A 17567-nucleotide genomic window follows, 5' to 3' on the forward strand; every position below is an offset into this window, starting at 1 on the left:
ACTGTTTCGTATAAGTGGTCGCACTTATAATTTCCTGCGAATCTTCTAATGATAGTAGTTGATTAATCATAGCATAAATAATTGATAAAATGAGAAGTTTATTAAAAAGTTGAAAGTATAATACTTGTGTGTGTCCAAGGGGCAGTCATCAAGTTACTTCGTTAACATGCGATATAAAAACTGTCGATGCTTTCTCTCTTGTTCATCCCTGTCTATTCTGATGCCAAGCTCCATCAGGCGAGTTTCAAAGTACTTCTGCAGTGAAGTACCAGCCCGGGATGCCTCTGAGTTTCGTCTATGGATCTGTGGAGAATTCAAAAATATTGTACGTACGTCCCAAACAAAATCTTCTAGTCTGTATCGATGTGATTCCATTCTTTCCTCCAATGAACATAGGTCAGTGTTGTCAAACTCATGAAAACAAAGCTACAGAAATAGTAAAACATGCAAACATGCACACACACAAACAGACTTACATCTAACTTCTGGCTTGGCTCTAAGAAGGGCCAGCTGTCTGGATGATTCAACAACTCTGTCAAAATTGCACGGCACATTTTCTGTTCAAGATTAAAGTGAGCTTGTTTCCTCTTGCTACGTAGCGATGGAGCACTTGACCCTTCTTCAAAATATTGTGAAGCCAATTCATCAGTAACTTTCATCAATCTGTCCCCAGCTGACTGAGAAGATCTAGTCCTTTTGTTCTGTGGTGCCTTGTCACTCTCAGAGGACCTGCGCTTCCTATTAGTTGTAGCTGGTGGAACATCTTTCTTGGTTTTGTTATTAACTTTAGTCTGCTTTGATTGTGGTGGGGGTTGCTTGCTGGATCTGCCTCGTCGGCGGGTCCGTACATCTGATGGTGGTGTGTGTTGCTTCTGTAATCGAGTGCTTCTCCTTACAAACTCCTCTTCTTCTGTTTCACTGCTCTCACTTTCCGACTCTTGACTTGATTCTTCCTCAGATTCTGAACTCTCTTCTGAGCTAGATTCCTCACTCAGTGCTTCAAGAATGACTTGTCTGCTGATAGATCTTCGTGGTTTTACTGGAGTAGCCGGTTTGCAGTCATTACAGAACCAGTTGCCACTTGGGACCTTCTTTAGAGGAGGTCGTAGGCAGTACATGTGGTACCCATTATCACATGTGTCACAAAGTAGCATAAACTCATCCCCACCTTTCCTACGACACACTCTACACCTCATGTTCAACAGCGACCTGCTCCAGGCAACACAACGCTCCAATGTAAATAAATGAAGAAACACTTGGGAGAAATTTGATGCTACTGAAAGAGACGCTCGCCACTTCTCAAGGCAGGATTTCACGCTGACTTTCTTAACCTTCTGTTTTTTCTTGTCTTCATACACAGCGGTGCCAAGTGGTGCTGTGAGATACTTACGTTCTATTGCATCTTCTATCTGCAACAAGATCTGGGACAATTCATGAACGACCGCAGAGTTATGCTCTTCAGCAATTTCCAAAATAGTCTTTGATGAATCAACTTCATTTTCACTGTCACGCCTTTCTTTCCTTTTATTCACTTCATGATATCTTTCAATCTTCTTAGCAGCACCACTTGACTCAATCTTATCTCTCCAGCCATCTCGATCGCCACGTTTGTCGTTCTTTGCAAACCCGAGGCCTCCGGACCAAATCTTTTCTTCAATATCCAGAATCTGTTCACGCAGGCACAATTCAAGGTACTCATCAGCAGTCAGATTACCATCATAACCATGAAATAGAGGCTTGCTAGTTCTGTCCTTAACAAAAGGACATTTGTGAATCGTTGACAAAATGTGATCTTTGTATGACTCCAGTGATGCCTTCAACTCCTTCTCTCTAATGCCTCGTGGGTTAAGCGAATTCAGAAGAGCCTCAAAATCATCAACATTAGAATAACACCACCATTTGTACTCAGTAGGTCTTGTAACATCAGCCCCAGCAATCTCATTCTTATCAGTAGAATCAGTCTGTGGGTCTTCTACAGGTTGAGGTTTGGGTTCCAAACTCATGAAATCTTCTGTGTCAACACTAGGGTTGGTACCAGGGGATGACACAACACTGTCATTGCATGGAGGTGGTGATAACGAGGGATCTTGTTCGACAAATACTCCAGACAGAGAATGAAACAACCAGTACCGCCTGTGTAACCTGTCCACTCCAAGTGGTTTGAGATTTGAAGCTGATAAATGCATCAGAATCTCTGAGTGCAGCTCTTCTTTTAGCCTTGATCTCTCTTCCTCTGTCATCATATCTTCTTCTTTAGCATCAGGTTTCTCCATTGATAGCTGATCAGTTTTGGCTGTTTCCTCTCCTTCATCACTGAGGTGACCATTTTGTTGTGATACTGGGAGTGTGGTCTGAGCTGTATCCTCTCTATTGAAAGAATGTAAGGATATTATAATACACCTCTAATATTACGTAGACACAAAGTTTAACACATCCAGGTATCTGTTACATATAAAGGTGTCATAATGATATGAATCAGCTGGAAGTATAGCAATAATATACATCCATTGTATCTAGGAACTTTGAATGACAAACCATCCTGGATGTGTGCTGTGGTTAAAGTTTACCCTTGATAGAACCCACAATACCATCACACAGTACTAAGCGTTGTATTGAACTTTTATCTACCGTCTCCTACAACACAAGGTTTCTTTACTTTTCCCTCCTCTATGATAAACCACCAAGATCTATCTACATGTGAGTCACAATAGGAGAAGTGATTATCTTACTTTTCACTAGTTGGTTGAAGATCACTATTAGTAGAATCTTCCATCTCATTGCTGTCTTTCACTGTTGGATTATCGTTCTCTTCTTTTCCCTCTTGATGTTGTTCTCCATTACCAGCAGATTGATCTTTGCTCTTTTCAACTTGTTTCTTGCCGTCCTTCTTTTTGCTGTTTGCAGTCACTGCCTTTTTCTTGTCTTTCTTATGCTGGTGTCCCTTCCTAAGCAACTCCTGATAACTTCGGTTCGCTTTCTTCAATTTGTACACTGAGTCTTCAATGGCATCTCTTGTGACAGAGTACGTGAGCAGTTGGGAACACAACACTTTTAGTACTAGTAGTCGTTCCTCCACTCCCATATCAAACAAGCTGGTGTGATGGAGGTTATCCAAAAGGGGACCATTCTTTGCTACAAAGTCAATTGCTGGGTCATCCCCATCTGTAAAGCCACCACGACGTTGGTACCGGGTTGTTCTTCGCTCAGCGTTGTCCTGGTAACCACCGGTGGATAACAGATGAAGCCGCAAGACTTCAGACAGTGTATATGAATTGAGTACGAGTTCATCCAGGGAAACCCCCTGGTGTTGTAATGGCCAGATGGCATGTACACAAGCACCACTCATATTAACACGTAATCCTCCATTTTGTTTATCATCATGATCATCCTTGCCAGCAGCAGATGATTCTCCAGTTGACTTTTCACCAGTTTCAATGAGGTCTTGTGTGGGTGAAGTGCAGTTGGAGCTATGGTCTTCAGTGAGGGATACTTTCAGCTCAGCCTCTTCCTCCATCATTGCAAACACTGCCTGGAGCAGGAACTTGACTATGTCAAATAATGGACCCTGGATGTCCTTTGATAACAGTGCCTCTTCTATCAAATCTGTTAAGATAATAAAAGTTGCAAAGGGTACTTGCAATGGTACAAACAGCAAACAGAATTCCTATGTAAGCTATACACATAATGCATGCATAAAGCAGGGTGTGCACACACCCACTATGCAATCATTACACCCACACCCACAAGTAGTACACACAACACATTCTATACTGACCATAGTTAATCTTCCTCTGAATCACTTCTTCAACTTCAAACACTGGCCCAAATGCATTAAGGAATTCCAGTATCATAGCAACGTCAGCAAAATGTTCCTCTGGAACCCTCAACCTCAACAAGCTGGGTTCAGGTAGTGGCTAATACCAATCATTGACCAATTAACAACACATTATCACAACTATACAACAACTACCACATATGTGTACATTATTGAGTGTATTCAGTCAACAATGATGAGTTTATGTGCAAACTAGTCAACAATAATGTACACAATAGCATTACGGTGCAGCAATTCAGTATGCATTCATACTGAATTAACCACATTACATTTGCAAGCATATAGCTCTTAAAAGTTTTGCTATTTCCTGTGTAAAAGTCACAACGCTTTTAAACTATCATACCATAGGAAAACAGAAGCCTGTAGTTTAGAAAACTATAATAAATTAATGAGTGTTGCAAAATACTAGGTGAATATATCATCAACACAGTCAGCAGTTTACCTTGCTGTCTTCACACATCAGGTCCTCTCTTGGTTTCATCAGCTCATGAAGACGTTGTTTCTCTGCCAGTCGCTGCTCACGAAGTTTCTGTCGTAACTAAGTGCAAATATGATAATGGTACACAATGACTAAAGGTACATCACATACACAATGACTCGTACAACTAACAATACTATCGGACCATGATTCATATATACATTTCTATTGTTACTATTACGGATGTACTATATACTACGTTTCTAAGGGACCATGGACAAGTGTCTATAATCATCAAGGTGTCTGTATTAGTGAGGTGTCCTGATTTCAGGGGTCTAAATGTGTGTACACTAAACTATTTACACATACTGTATCAAAGGATGGAATATGGCATCAGACACTTATCATAAAACCACATGAGACAAATTGTGTCTGAACATGCACCTTGCATGGTTAATACTTACTGAAGGGAAGTGGTCATTCCACTTCATCTGTAGCTATATGTTACACAACACCACAAACAAAGAACAGTAAGAGAGATGCCTCTACAATCAATCCAGTCACTACAGAGATTATGGATGGTTTCCAGTATAAATGTTATAGAAGTCATTACATGCTATATACATCAATTGACAACTATGTGGTAGTGGAGAAAGAAATGGAGCACAAAGGAGGACAAAGCCATGATGCATGCATCATAGCTGCTACAGAAGGCGAAAAGGCACGTCTTGAGCCTAGGATAGGAGCTGCTTTACCCTTGTTGGAAATAGAAGTTCAAACATTTGTAGACGATCGACAAATGTTTCTTCAAACAAACATTCGTAACCATGTTTACTACAGATATAAACACAGATAACCACAAATTTAGAAACTGAATCAAATATACCCACATTGTAACTGTTATCTCAGTACAGACAGTACACTTCTGCTGCAGAATATATCAATTGAAGCAAACTAATTGGACATTTATTTGTTAAATCACTAGAAATGAATGCATAAAAATTTAATGTACATTTGTCCCAGTACTAGTTGGAAATAACCATGGACAGCTCTTTCTGACACAGTGGTGGATCCAGACATTTGACAGAGGAAGTAACTGCCATTCTATGGTACCTCAGTAGCTGTACCAATGAGTAAAAATCAGCCAACAACATTGTTTCAGTATTCTACCATTCTGAAAAGATTTGAAGTCTTTTAAAAGAGTTTCACAAGATAACACTCCACTATGGAGAAGCAATTTTGGATCATTTCAGGTAATTTATGAGGTTCGGCCACTGAAAGTTATTTTATAGTGCACTTCCAGCATCAGATTATATTGCTGACTGTTCTATTAGAGTATATCTGGGGAAACTAAAACACACAGTACTTTTTGCCGATTTACATATACTTCAGGAATATATTGTTTATCCAATCTCTTATAAATAGATTTTATTGATAGGAAAGGAGCAAGCTATCTAACTGCACGTAAACTTTAAACTTACAACAAGGATCTCACCCACTACAAAGCGTTGAATCATTTTGTTTCCTTTTATGTTTGTTTTGTCACTGCACTCGCCAGTCATTTAATAAATCATGCGATATTTACACATCAATTTAACTATCGCCATCACATGATGAGCAACGTGACATCAGATAAGATGAAGTATGGCCAAGTTAGGGCCTTTTTTCCATTGTTATGTGAAGAAGGAAGACAAAGAGATACTTTTTTGCTTTTAAGATACAGCATAAAAGATCTGGATATGACAAAGGGACGGGACTATTTAAACCAAGTGAGTAAAAGGGTGTTTGTAGTTTCCAAATAGCTTTAATATATTTTTGTGCAATGGGAGTTAGTTTTAAAAGGCAATTAAAAATGCATTTTTCAGTGTTTGCATTTTTAAAGATGGCTGCAAGTTTAAAGGTTAAATTAAAAGCTGATTACTTAGAAACTTCCATTAATGAGGTACTGTCCTGATTTCAGGGATCAAAATGTGTGTACACTAAAGACCACGAACAAGTGTCCTGTTATCAATTAAGGTGTCCTGCTACTATATACACTAGTCTATACGTACAAGAACAAGTAATACCTGCTTTTGTTCTTCTTTCTTTTCATCCAGTTTATGTTTCATTTCTCCTTCCAGCTTCATTCGTTGTTCAGTGGTGAGAAACTTGCGTTTAAGCTGGTTCCTAATCTCCTTCAAGGTCCTTGTCTTCTTGGCAGACATGATAACACTTGTACTAACAGTTCGTGACAAAAACGGTGACTTGGTGGGTGTCTTTACTGGAGTCCTGGGTGGTTTAGAAGATGGAGATTGTGAGACTACTATTGGCTGCATGTTACTGCCACCATCTACCTGTGTGCTACCACTAGTAACTAGCTGTAGTGACTTCGGTGGCGAATGCTTTACTTTCTTGGCAGATACTTTAATCACTGACTTTTGGTTAACCTTTCCGGGGCTTTTCTTCGTTTCTTTCTTTGATGGTGCCTTGTCTGGTTTATTAGGTGATTTTGATGGTTTCTTACTAACACTGCTACTTTGTTTAGTGCTGCTGTGTTGGAGAGAAGAGGCAAAGTACATGTCCAAACTAGATTGGGAGAGGTGACGTTTCTTTGTTGCTGAGGGTGTGGGAGGAGACTTGAAGTCATTACTATCTGACGATGGTGATGGCTTGGGTAGTACCTTGGATTCACCAAGGGAAAACTTCTGGAGAAATTCATCCTGCAAACAACAACATAACAAAACAAACTCTAATAGAACATACATGTTTGCACATATACACACACAGCAATGCTAATGTAGCAGTCATCACTGAAATGGAACTGTGCCATTGCACTAATCAAGTTCTACGATTCTGTATACCATGCAATTACCAGGAGGCACACACAAACACACTACCTTTACAAGAAGTGGAGATTTATTATCTAGACTGGTCTTGTAAAGTGCAGCCTTCAAGAAGAACCTCAACTTGTCAGATGTGACCATTCCTTTACGACGACTAAACAACAACAACAAACACATCACACAACACAATACAACGACACACTAACCTCAAGCAATTAGCAGGCACAACCTTCACTAATCCATCACTCATCTTAATAGTATACTGGTATGCTGCTGGAGGGCATGTGGCGTCTATTGCTATTGGAGTGGAGTAGCTTTTACGCCGGGAACGCTTCTTCTTGCTTGATGAACTACTAGGTGCAGCATTGATTTTAGGAGTTGACGAGGGAGCATCGTCAGATTGGGTACTAAAAGGAAGGTGTAATAGCAAATGACATCATATCTTTTTCTACACAAAGTGGAACCACCTAAAAAAACAGGGCATTCTGAAATGTGGACACTTTTAATTAAAAAAAATTAATTCACTTGAAATAGGGTGTACAATTATCGCTGATAAGGACACTTTAGCATGGTCACAGGCTTGATTGAAGGAATTCCACTGGATTATTGATGGTAAGACCTTCCATTTCAAACTCTAACATCATATAATACTTATCAGGGGCATAGGGAGAAATCTTGAAGGAGGTTTCTAATAGTAGTAAATCCCAGCCGCTGACAAGGTGTGGGTTTTGAAATCATCATATGTGACTGGATCTGCGAAAAGGGGTCTTATAGCCTTTTCAAATTTCCAAGTTTGACAAGTCATAACTTATCATGTGTTTAACCCATTGTCTTAAAAGTACATCCAGGAATAGTACTATGTTAGGAGTGTAAGTGACCAAATTTCAGGCTGGTACCATACACACAAGTCAAGTTATGGATTGCCAAGTACATGCAATTGGAAAGGCTATAAGACATTCGCAGATCCGGTCACATATTCTAATTAAAATTTGTAGTTAATTTCAATGACATAGTTTAGATATACGGTATAGGGTGTACATCTCTTGTACAGAAAGCTAGCTAATTTACAAAGAATTAAAGCATAGTCATGTTTCAGTAAATCATAGTAAAGTGTAAGATGAACTTTTCTTGGCTTTAACAAAATCTTGTTACTGCAGTTGACAATGATCAATTGCAAAAACCAACTACATAGCTAAGCTGCTAGCAAACTTCATTAATACACAGCCCCACTGTTAACATATAAGCTAGTTACTCACAAACAGACTAGCAGCTCACAATTCCCTTTTCTGTTCTGCTATGAAACCATCTAAAGTAGATTGTTTGTGCTTCATTCAACCACACATGTAGTTCATAATTATTTCTGCTATTCTAAATAATGCCCACTCAATGCTTTATGGGTCAAAACTAATTGAGCTCGAAACTAATAGCTGCTACTGCACAAAGGTGAGAACCAGTGGCCATAACTACTATAGACTAACCATGTTATGTATTTGTATGTTGTTTACAATCGTATAAGTGATAATTAGCAGTAACTAAACTTGTAGCTAGCTGATAGCTAACTCTAAACTGAAATTTTCCAGTGGGGTTCCTAAACCCCCTCCCTACGCTCCTGCATATACACAACAAAAGTATACTAAACAAGACTTCACACATAATGTATATAGGTACTCACCTGTTTGACAGGGCAACCAAACCAGTGTTACAGGATCTAGGGGTTATCTGGGTCACTGGTGATGTTACATGATTCTCCACAGAGGGACTGGGGTCACATGGGAAGACAGGAGGCACCCCATTGGCTGGACTAGCTACACTAGAGGGTGTGGTCACAACAGAAGATGAAGGGGTGTCAGGTATGGGAGGTGGAATGACTTCTGTAATAGTAACTTGAACCCTGAGGAGAATAACATGATGGTTAGAATGCCAATATGCGTAACCAATGTCTATGGAACACCACTTTCCACAAACTTATATTTATTAAGGTTTTACAGCACAAGTGTGCTGAAGGTCTGTAGCTACAGCCTGTTTATAAATAAGTAGAAACCTTCAATGTTGAAAATATTTGTCTCTAAAAGTTTTGATAAAACATTACAGCAAATTTAAACACAGTGTAGATAGCTATAGAAGCAAAATGGTATCAAAAAAGCTGGATCATCACGTATCTGCACCTGCCGATACAAAGCTCCTTGCTACTGGATATTCACTGTGTTGAAGTACAATAGAATTGACTGCCCCTAATAAAGCCAGTTAGTCTACAGCTAAAGTTGCTCTTTTAATTTCAATGATGCAGCCAGTGATAGAAACATTTTATAGTAGGGGAGAACATTTAGTGGATCATGTCATCATGTGGCTTGTTTTTAACTACAAATTCATTATTTCCTGTGCACTGACTAGATATAGTATATCCTACAAAATAATCATAAAGAAGCTTCCCCCTCACAAAATAGTTAATATTATGCATTGCGTATCTTGTACTTTAATTGTGTATTTTCATTTGCTATTTCATGCGAGTCTCAAAAATCATGGTAGAAAATAAACAATGGAGTTCACTGGATATTTAGATCTTCACAGCAATGTATTTTGCTTTGTAAAAGCCCAGGTTTTTTTGGCGAAACTGAAAAATCACTGTGGGATATGTGCATAACAGGAGCTCTTTTAAAACAAGTTTACAAGAAGCACGATCTGATTATCTACTGTAAGGCTCCACCGTTTGCTAGTTTTGTATTTATACAGTGGAACCTGTGTTACGGTCACCTGGATTAAGTGGTCATCTCTGCATAACGGCCATGGACAGGAGGTCCCAAATATTTTCCCATACAAATGTATGCATTGTTGTCTGCATTAAGCGGTCACCTGTCTAACGCGTATACCGGCCAACCAAGAATTCGCCTATGAATCACTGTATACATAACTTTCTCCTTCATATAGCGGTCGCTACCTTTTATGGTGGCTTGTTAAGCCAACTGTCTGGCACCATGGCACCACTTCAATTAATGCACAATTATCGCCTTTCAATGAATACTATATAATCTATCAGGCTTCATTGCTTAAACGTATTCAATAGCTATAACCAACATTCATAACAAGCTCACTTTGTCCTTTCTGTACTAAAAATATTACTGCATTGCGGTTGGCGCGAGCCTCTTAATAATAATCACTCATTTATAACGGCCATAGCCACTCAAATGCTGCTGACCACCTTATACAGGTTTTCTCTATAACAGCCACCTGTATATAAAGGCCAGATATATTTGGTCCCAAGGTGACCATTATAGACAGGTTCCACTGTACTATTGAGACTCATGTGAAATACAAAATAGAAATATACAAGCATGTGCATGTTTTACAAAGGTTTTCAGGTTGATTGTTTATGGCTATGTTGTGCATGTGAAATGAACAGCCATTGGCATTTTGAGTAGTATTCTACAAGGAGTAACTTTTTATAGGCTATTCACTGCACATACATAACATAATCACAGACAACCAACCTGATACCTCTGTACCATCTCTGATGGTGTTAGCATCCATAACGTGAGGTGTCCAGACATGCACGTTAACACTTCAGAAGTTTATTGCTTTTATGCTCCCAAGGTAAAGTTCACGACACAAGTCAGTTCTATCATACTTGATAACACCTCATTACATTGTGTAGTATTTTGTGTACCTATGTAATAGCACATTTCATTCATTTTCCTACTTTATTTGTATTGCATGCCTCAAATGAAGGTGAGACTGATTGTCATGGCTTAGCCAAATCAGGAAAATTTTCCAGCAATACAAACAAATAACATACTCATCCTAAATATACCAAATTAAGTGTGGGGTAACGACTGTTTAAATGTTAGCTAAAGCTTACCAGTACTCTAAATGTTAGCCTGTACATATCATATATGATGCAGTATCTCAATATTTGATTATGATACTTTTTACCGGGAGCTTATGAGCTGCTGAAGGCAATCACAGTGCAACTATACTATAAACATGAATTACATAAAATTGTCACTAACTTCTTTGAGCCAAAATCCAGCACCTCTCCAACCTGATAACGCTCTTTTAAATAGCTAAATAGCTCCTCAATTAAACTGGACACTCCAGTCCTGGAAGAATTGTGTGTTAGCGTTAATGCCACTCGCTGTATGCTCAATGGCAACGTCTCCATCTGCTGTTGAGCCTCCTTCTCACTTTTAAGGGCAGCAGCATAAGTACAGCCAGTCTTACCAGTGTATTCACAGTCCCACACATAACTGTTACACAGGATTGTACGATTGAAGAATGCACTGTAATTGACAAAACACAATTGTAGTACAGAATTTTTTCTTTCATATTTACATACACAACACTCAAATATAAATGTTTTTGTACAACTAAGCAAGTAACAGGTCTTGTTGATTTTGTTTACAAATAAAACAAGTTAATTCTTTGACTCCAGAGGTCTCCAAGACTATTTTGGTCCTAAAATCCAGTCTTTTCGCGTGTAAATACGACAAGTGATTCACACACCATACATGCTACATTACTAGTTATCGTAGGATACAGTTTATGGGAGTCAGCTGGGAAGGATGAATCAAAATGTTCTAAATAATGCTCACTGGCGCGTGTAAACGATATCGTAAATTTACATACACCAAATTCGATCATGGTTACTTTGTAACATACACTCACGTACTTGTAATCACGGAAAACTTCTCCGGTCGCTTGAACATAGAACAATTCTTCGTTGGTACGAAGGTTGGCCGGCGGTGGCTCCAAAGAAAACCGCTTACGCCGTAATAGAGGCATTTTTTTGGTTAAACTGCTAACATTACCAGAGAGAATTGTTTTGGCTTTAACATTAATTACAACAGCTAAGATTTGAACTCCAATTTTGCGCTAAAAACATTCACTTTTTTCCCGCCAAAGGTACGACGTACAAAACCGTAAATTTACAAGTTTACTTATTTCTAATTAGAGCACCGCAGGTATGGAGGATAGGCGACAACAGATGGCGCAAAAGCAGATGCAGGGAATTGCGCCCTCTCCGATGACGCCCATGACTAGGCTACTGGAAGAGGTCAGAGTGTGTGTGTATGATATCATCAATAGATACTATTGTACATGTTCCAAAGCGGTTTTATTTCAGTATTTTGTCAGTTCAAACTGTTTTCAGCTGGTCGTCACACTGTTACGCCTATCCAATGAAATACTGGACTACTTAGGAATCTAATACCCCTAGGGCAGTAGGGGCAGTACTAGGAGGTTGTACCAGACCACAATTCACATACACAATGGTGTGAATGTTGTGATGTGGCTAAGTTGTTTGTTGGTGACCAGTCTGATAGTAAATTGTTGTTTGGTAATGTTATTACACTACAGCCACCAACCAGCTGGGATTGTATTGACTCTCAAAATAAAAATGTTCCAATGCTTTAAAGTCATTTTTGAAAGCAGGATAAAATTAAAACCAATTAAACAAGTGCATTTCGCCAATCAAAGTACCTTTACAAGTGTAACATGAAGTTTGGTTTTGCAAGATGACAATTTTGTTCTTTGCTGTGTGCGGTCTGGACGTACTGGATGATACGATATCAGCTATGAAATAGAGGAATGTTATATACTAAGTGACTATCACAAATCACAAAATCATGACTGATCATATTGCTATCGAATTAATTAGCCATGGTCAAGTGTGTGCTCCATGGTATTGAATAAAAACCTGTTCTATAAATTTACTTTCAGTTTTGAGCCCTAACTGGCCTAATTCATCGTAAACAACCTTTTGTTCTTCTCCACCTCACCACCCCTATTAGAGTTCACATGATCCAGTCAACCTTGATTTAATCTAAATGGCGGCTGTTGACTAGTAGATGCTCTGGGACTGATGTAACATGTACACTTAGCTACAACAACATTGGTGAGCTACAACTTAAAACTGATACTTGAAAATACGCAATAAGTTATCACTACTCAAGGAATGTGGACATTTTTTGTCCCACATCATGACCCTCAACTACGGCATAGTGAGGAGCTGAATCCAACACCTGCCATTTTGTGACATTCACTCCTGTTTCTAAAGAAATAACAATACACTAATGAGATATCCTGATAAGGGACACCCTGAAAATACATGGGTCCACTTCCTACTTTATGACCTCAATGTAACGGTATAAATATGTGTACACTTCTTATGCTCCTTTATTGTTGAACTAGCAGCATGGGGATCTTATTACTTCTATTGTGGATGTGAGCATGTGTTGATTTGGTGTGCTAGAATTGTGGCAGCCTCCCAGTACTACTGGTTTTAATAGGGATGGTGGCTTAGTGCAATACACCAGTATTCCAGTTGTCATGTATCGCTAACATACGGTAGCTACCCCAAATGTGTGTTGCACAGGGGATCGAATGTGAATTGTTCTTTTTTAGCTGGTAGTATCAGCTGTGCTGTCTTACTAGTATAAGTGTTAAAGAAACATATAATACCACATACAGTTTTGCATGAAATACACGTGTAGTGTGATTGTGAATGGTAAAATGAGCTGGTGATTAGTGACTATGCTGCATAGCCTAATAATTATACTTGCTCAAAAAGGATAATAAAAAGTTGCTGATAGTTGTAAACATGTGGCACCTACCTTTCTTATGACTGACAAATATCAGGGAACATGTAAATCCAACCAATGGCAGGGATTAATTCCTATTGTTAACAAGTAAACAATAACATGATCTTTTTTTTTTGTTTACACATTTTATCCACATGGTTTATTAAAATGTGTATAGTGTGTACATACTGAGCTGAGCCCTCAAAAAATTTAATAACTCAAGACACAAATTGTTGAAATTTGATTCATTTGCAGTACTGGTTGACCCACTAAAAATATTTCAAAATCTTTCCATTTTAAATGTCTGACAATATTTATGACCGATCAAAGTTTTCACCATACATTTCCTTTAAAATGTATATTGTATTTTATGTTGCTTACCCCAACTTGTAGTGGGGCCAAACCACACGTGTATGCTCTTGACACTTTTACTGTCACCACGTATGGTTGTCTAAAATGTTGTCTCTCTTGAGAAAAATCCAATTTTCTTTTTAATTGTTTTCTTTTGTTTATTTTGCACATATTTGTAAGCCTCCCTTAGCATTTTTTCATTTTCTATTCACCATGCCTGCCCCCCTTATGTAGCTAACCTAGAGGAACAGTTTAGTGAATTTGGATCATGTTTATGTTGTAATTAGATGAGGGGTGGAAAATGATACAGTGGCTCTGAATATATACCTCGACAGTAGCACATTAATTACAGTGGAACCTCTCTATTATGGCCATTTTGGGACCCAGAATTTTTGGCCACTTTTGCTGATATATAGAGGTTTTCCTCTTTCGGAGGTATAGACCAGACCTGTTGGGACCAAAACTTTTGTCCTTATTATGGAGGTCTTTTCTATTGTATCCTTAATTCAGGAACTTTGTAGAGAGGTTCCACTGTAACTTCGTTCTTCAGATTTACCATACGTACTAAGCTGCTGATTAAATTTATTTAAAAGCATTTGGATTGTTTTTTCACTGTACTGTTTCGTTTCTATAGCAACCTCAATCCCATCCCCCTCAACCACCCAGTGTTCAGATGCCTCCTCCTTCTTCAACATTGTTTGGTCAGTCTGTCAATCTTGCATCTCTGCCAAGTGTGCCATCTGCATCAACTAACTTTGTGTCACCCAGTCCCATGATGCAGGAACACTCTGGAATAGTACCTCAACTTCAGTGAGTTTGTGTTGGAGTAGTAATTGATATTATTTTCTATTGAAATTATATTTGTAATATTCCTCAAATGTATTATTTGTAGAGCTGAAACAAACATTCAAGAGTATTCGCTCGGTTGTGATAGTATTTGTATACTCAGTTGGCATTCAGATACAAAGTAGCTGTATGTATAAGCTTTCATGGTAATAGCATATTTTGACTGGCTGTTCTGTAATTAAGTGTATTTCTGTATATAGTTCCAGTTATTCTTCTAGGAATAAGAAAGTACTATCATGGAATTTTTGGAAGAGAATTACAAATTGAATCACATACTGTATCGCCAGAAATTTTCGAGGGATGAAACTTTCACGGAACTGTAAAATCCATTTTTTTAATTCACGAAAGTCTAGAAAACCTTTGCACATTGGTAATATATAGCTGTGTGCAATCTCAACGTTTCATGATTGTATTTTCACGAAGTTGTCATTACTCGCAAAATTCGCGAGAGTTTCACCCTTGAAAATTTCTGGCTATACGCTAGATCAAACATAGCAACAGATTCAAATGGTTCTAGTTTTTCACTCATACTATTCATATACTAAATTTGATGTTTATTTCAGCTCCACTACTCAGTAAGACCAGCCATTATTAGTACAGTTCTTAAAACAGCTTTTGATCATGTCTGTCCATCATTTAGACAGAATGTTATTAATGGGATACGTATCCATGTAAGGAAGTCTTGGGCTGAATAATGTCTGATTTTAGTGTCTAGCACTATAGTATGTTCACGTTGAGCTGAACCCTGAAAAACAGCTAAAAATTAAAAGTGGATTTTTTCTCAACAGAGTTAACATTTCAGCTAACCAGATGATTATTAGTAACAGCAAAGGTGTCAACAACAGACACGTACGGTTTGGCTCCATTACAAGTTCGGGAAAGGACTGCAATGGACACTGTACTTATATGGCTTCCCCGTAGGAAATGTATTGTGAAAATTTTGATTGGCCGTAAATATTATGTCATACATTTGAACAAAGCGATTTTGAAATATTTTTAGCGGGTCAAGCAGTACTACAAATGTGCCAAATTTCAAGATCGTGTGTAATTGCATCCTTGAGTTAGTAATCGTTTTAGGATTCAGCTCAACGTGAACATACTATAAGTACAGCTATGGAATCTCAAACTGAATTATATCTGTATTTTATTACAGGAACATTGTATCAACAGTAAACCTTAACTGTCAACTTGATCTAAAGAAAATAGCACTCCACGCAAGAAATGCTGAGTATAACCCTAAGGTGTGTGTGCGTGCTTGCATGTGTGTGACTTACTAACTGTAACTAACTAAAACTAAAGATAACAACTATGTACAAGACTAGTCACTACTTGCTCTCTTAATTTGTCAACAGCGTTTTGCTGCAGTAATCATGAGAATCAGGGATCCTCGTACAACAGCTTTGATATTTAGTTCTGGAAAAATGGTGTGCACAGGAGCTAAGAGGTTTGTATGTATGTGCGTGCTTACGTCTATATCATGTGTGTATGTTTGTATATGTAGTGAGGACTTTTCAAGATTGGCAGCTCGCAAGTATGCAAGAGTGATCCAGAAGTTGGGATTCCCTGTGAGTGCCATGTATTATAATGTAACATGTGGGGTATTACCCAGAATGTGTATTCTGTATGTATCATACATAGTTGTCAATTTTCAATGTTTTATAAATCAGTGTTCTTCCTTTCAGAAATCATCTGTTGTTGAATTATCAACATCTATGCTAAGAATCTTTAAAATTGCAAAAATCTCTTCCTCCTGCCCCTGAAAAAAATTTACTATATGATGGTTTGTTGACAGTATGTAGTTTGAAAGCACTTGGGCACATAACCAACTCATACATACGTAGAACATATAGACAAAAGATTGTTTGTATATCAATGTACGTGTTGTGTAAGTGACACTGTTAGCACATCAGTTGCCTGTTACTACTTGCTACAGGCCAAGTTTACGGAGTTCAAGATCCAGAACATGGTGGGCAGTTGTGATGTGAAGTTCCCCATCAGGCTAGAAGGGCTGGTTGTACAGCATCAACAGTTTTGCAGGTACTACTAGTGAATGTGTTATCAACCTTTATTTACAAGTTGAATCGACCAATTTTTTTCTTGTTTTTTCTCTTTGGAAACATGCACATGTCACTAGACATGGAAGTGCTTTTTGATATTTGGATATTGTTATCCCAATTGTTTATCATAGACACTGGCCTGATATCATGTGTAGTATACAAGAATGGCTACTATAGCCATTATAGCAGATAATCAGACTATCATAGCTACTATATTTAGCCATTGTTTGCCATATTTAGCTATGAGCCAGAGTTGTTCCCTGGTCTTATCTACCGTATGGTAAAGCCTCGTATTGTATTACTGATATTTGTATCAGGAAAAGTTGTACTAACAGGTAAGCTACAATCGTCTTGTATTACAATATCTTTAAGGTTGCATGTATTCAGGTGCAAAGGAACGAGGTGAAATTTATGAAGCTTTTGAGAACATTTATCCAATCCTGAAGAACTTTAAGAAGACATGATACACTTCCACCACTCTTCATCAGTATATATACAACATTTCAATGCAATGATTATATACTTTTCAATTTGCGGATCATAATCTGCTGTACAATCACTCTACACAGCAAATACACAGACAAGGGGTAGTCACTGTCAATAGTCCTGTAGAATCAAAATCAAATCAAGCGAAATCAGCACTGAATCAAGCGATCAAGAAGTCCT

At 38.2% G+C, this 17567-nt stretch overlaps 2 protein-coding genes across 4 annotated transcripts; one reads left to right on the forward strand and one right to left on the reverse strand.

Annotated features, from left to right (window-relative positions):
• Positions 1-57: 57 nt before the first annotated feature.
• On the reverse strand, positions 58-11994 carry LOC136237096 (bromodomain adjacent to zinc finger domain protein 1A-like). 3 transcript variants are annotated; one of them, XM_066027373.1, is made up of 11 exons: positions 11739-11994; positions 11080-11349; positions 8748-8966; positions 7282-7482; positions 7130-7229; positions 6320-6952; positions 4278-4373; positions 3776-3914; positions 2730-3603; positions 477-2367; positions 58-426 (listed from the first exon to the last, which is right to left on the reverse strand). In XM_066027373.1, exons 1-11 carry the CDS (start codon positions 11849-11851, stop codon positions 154-156), a joined length of 4809 nt encoding a protein of 1602 aa, XP_065883445.1. In that variant the 5' UTR covers positions 11852-11994; the 3' UTR covers positions 58-153. The 3 variants fall into 3 exon arrangements, with proteins under 3 accessions (XP_065883445.1, XP_065883447.1, XP_065883446.1); XM_066027375.1 differs by lacking the exons at positions 11080-11349; positions 11739-11994 and adding an exon at positions 10165-10215; XM_066027374.1 differs by lacking the exons at positions 11080-11349; positions 11739-11994 and adding an exon at positions 9926-10042.
• On the forward strand, positions 11983-17465 carry LOC136237097 (uncharacterized). Its single transcript, XM_066027377.1, has 8 exons — positions 11983-12122; positions 14633-14808; positions 15998-16085; positions 16197-16288; positions 16346-16409; positions 16778-16881; positions 17142-17236; positions 17289-17465. Exons 1-8 carry the CDS (start codon positions 12033-12035, stop codon positions 17363-17365), a joined length of 786 nt encoding a protein of 261 aa, XP_065883449.1. The 5' UTR covers positions 11983-12032; the 3' UTR covers positions 17366-17465.
• Positions 17466-17567: the final 102 nt, after the last annotated feature.

Source organism: Dysidea avara, chromosome 10 (assembly GCF_963678975.1).
Source record: "Dysidea avara chromosome 10, odDysAvar1.4, whole genome shotgun sequence".
Lineage (NCBI taxonomy): Eukaryota > Metazoa > Porifera > Demospongiae > Dictyoceratida > Dysideidae > Dysidea > Dysidea avara.

Coding starts and splice junctions, on each gene's coding strand:
- LOC136237097 (XM_066027377.1), top strand. CDS start 12,033: ATGGAGGATAGGCGACAACAGATGGCGCAAAAGCAGATGCAGGGAATT. Junction 12,123..14,632: donor TGACTAGGCTACTGGAAGAG/GTCAGAGTGTGT, acceptor TCGTTTCTATAG/CAACCTCAATCCCATCCCCC. Junction 16,086..16,196: donor ATGCTGAGTATAACCCTAAG/GTGTGTGTGCGT, acceptor ATTTGTCAACAG/CGTTTTGCTGCAGTAATCAT.
- LOC136237096 (XM_066027373.1), bottom strand. CDS start 11,851: ATGCCTCTATTACGGCGTAAGCGGTTTTCTTTGGAGCCACCGCCGGCC. Junction 7,483..8,747: donor TTGGTTGCCCTGTCAAACAG/GTGAGTACCTAT, acceptor CCTTCCTTTTAG/TACCCAATCTGACGATGCTC. Junction 7,230..7,281: donor GTGCCTGCTAATTGCTTGAG/GTTAGTGTGTCG, acceptor GTTGTTGTTTAG/TCGTCGTAAAGGAATGGTCA.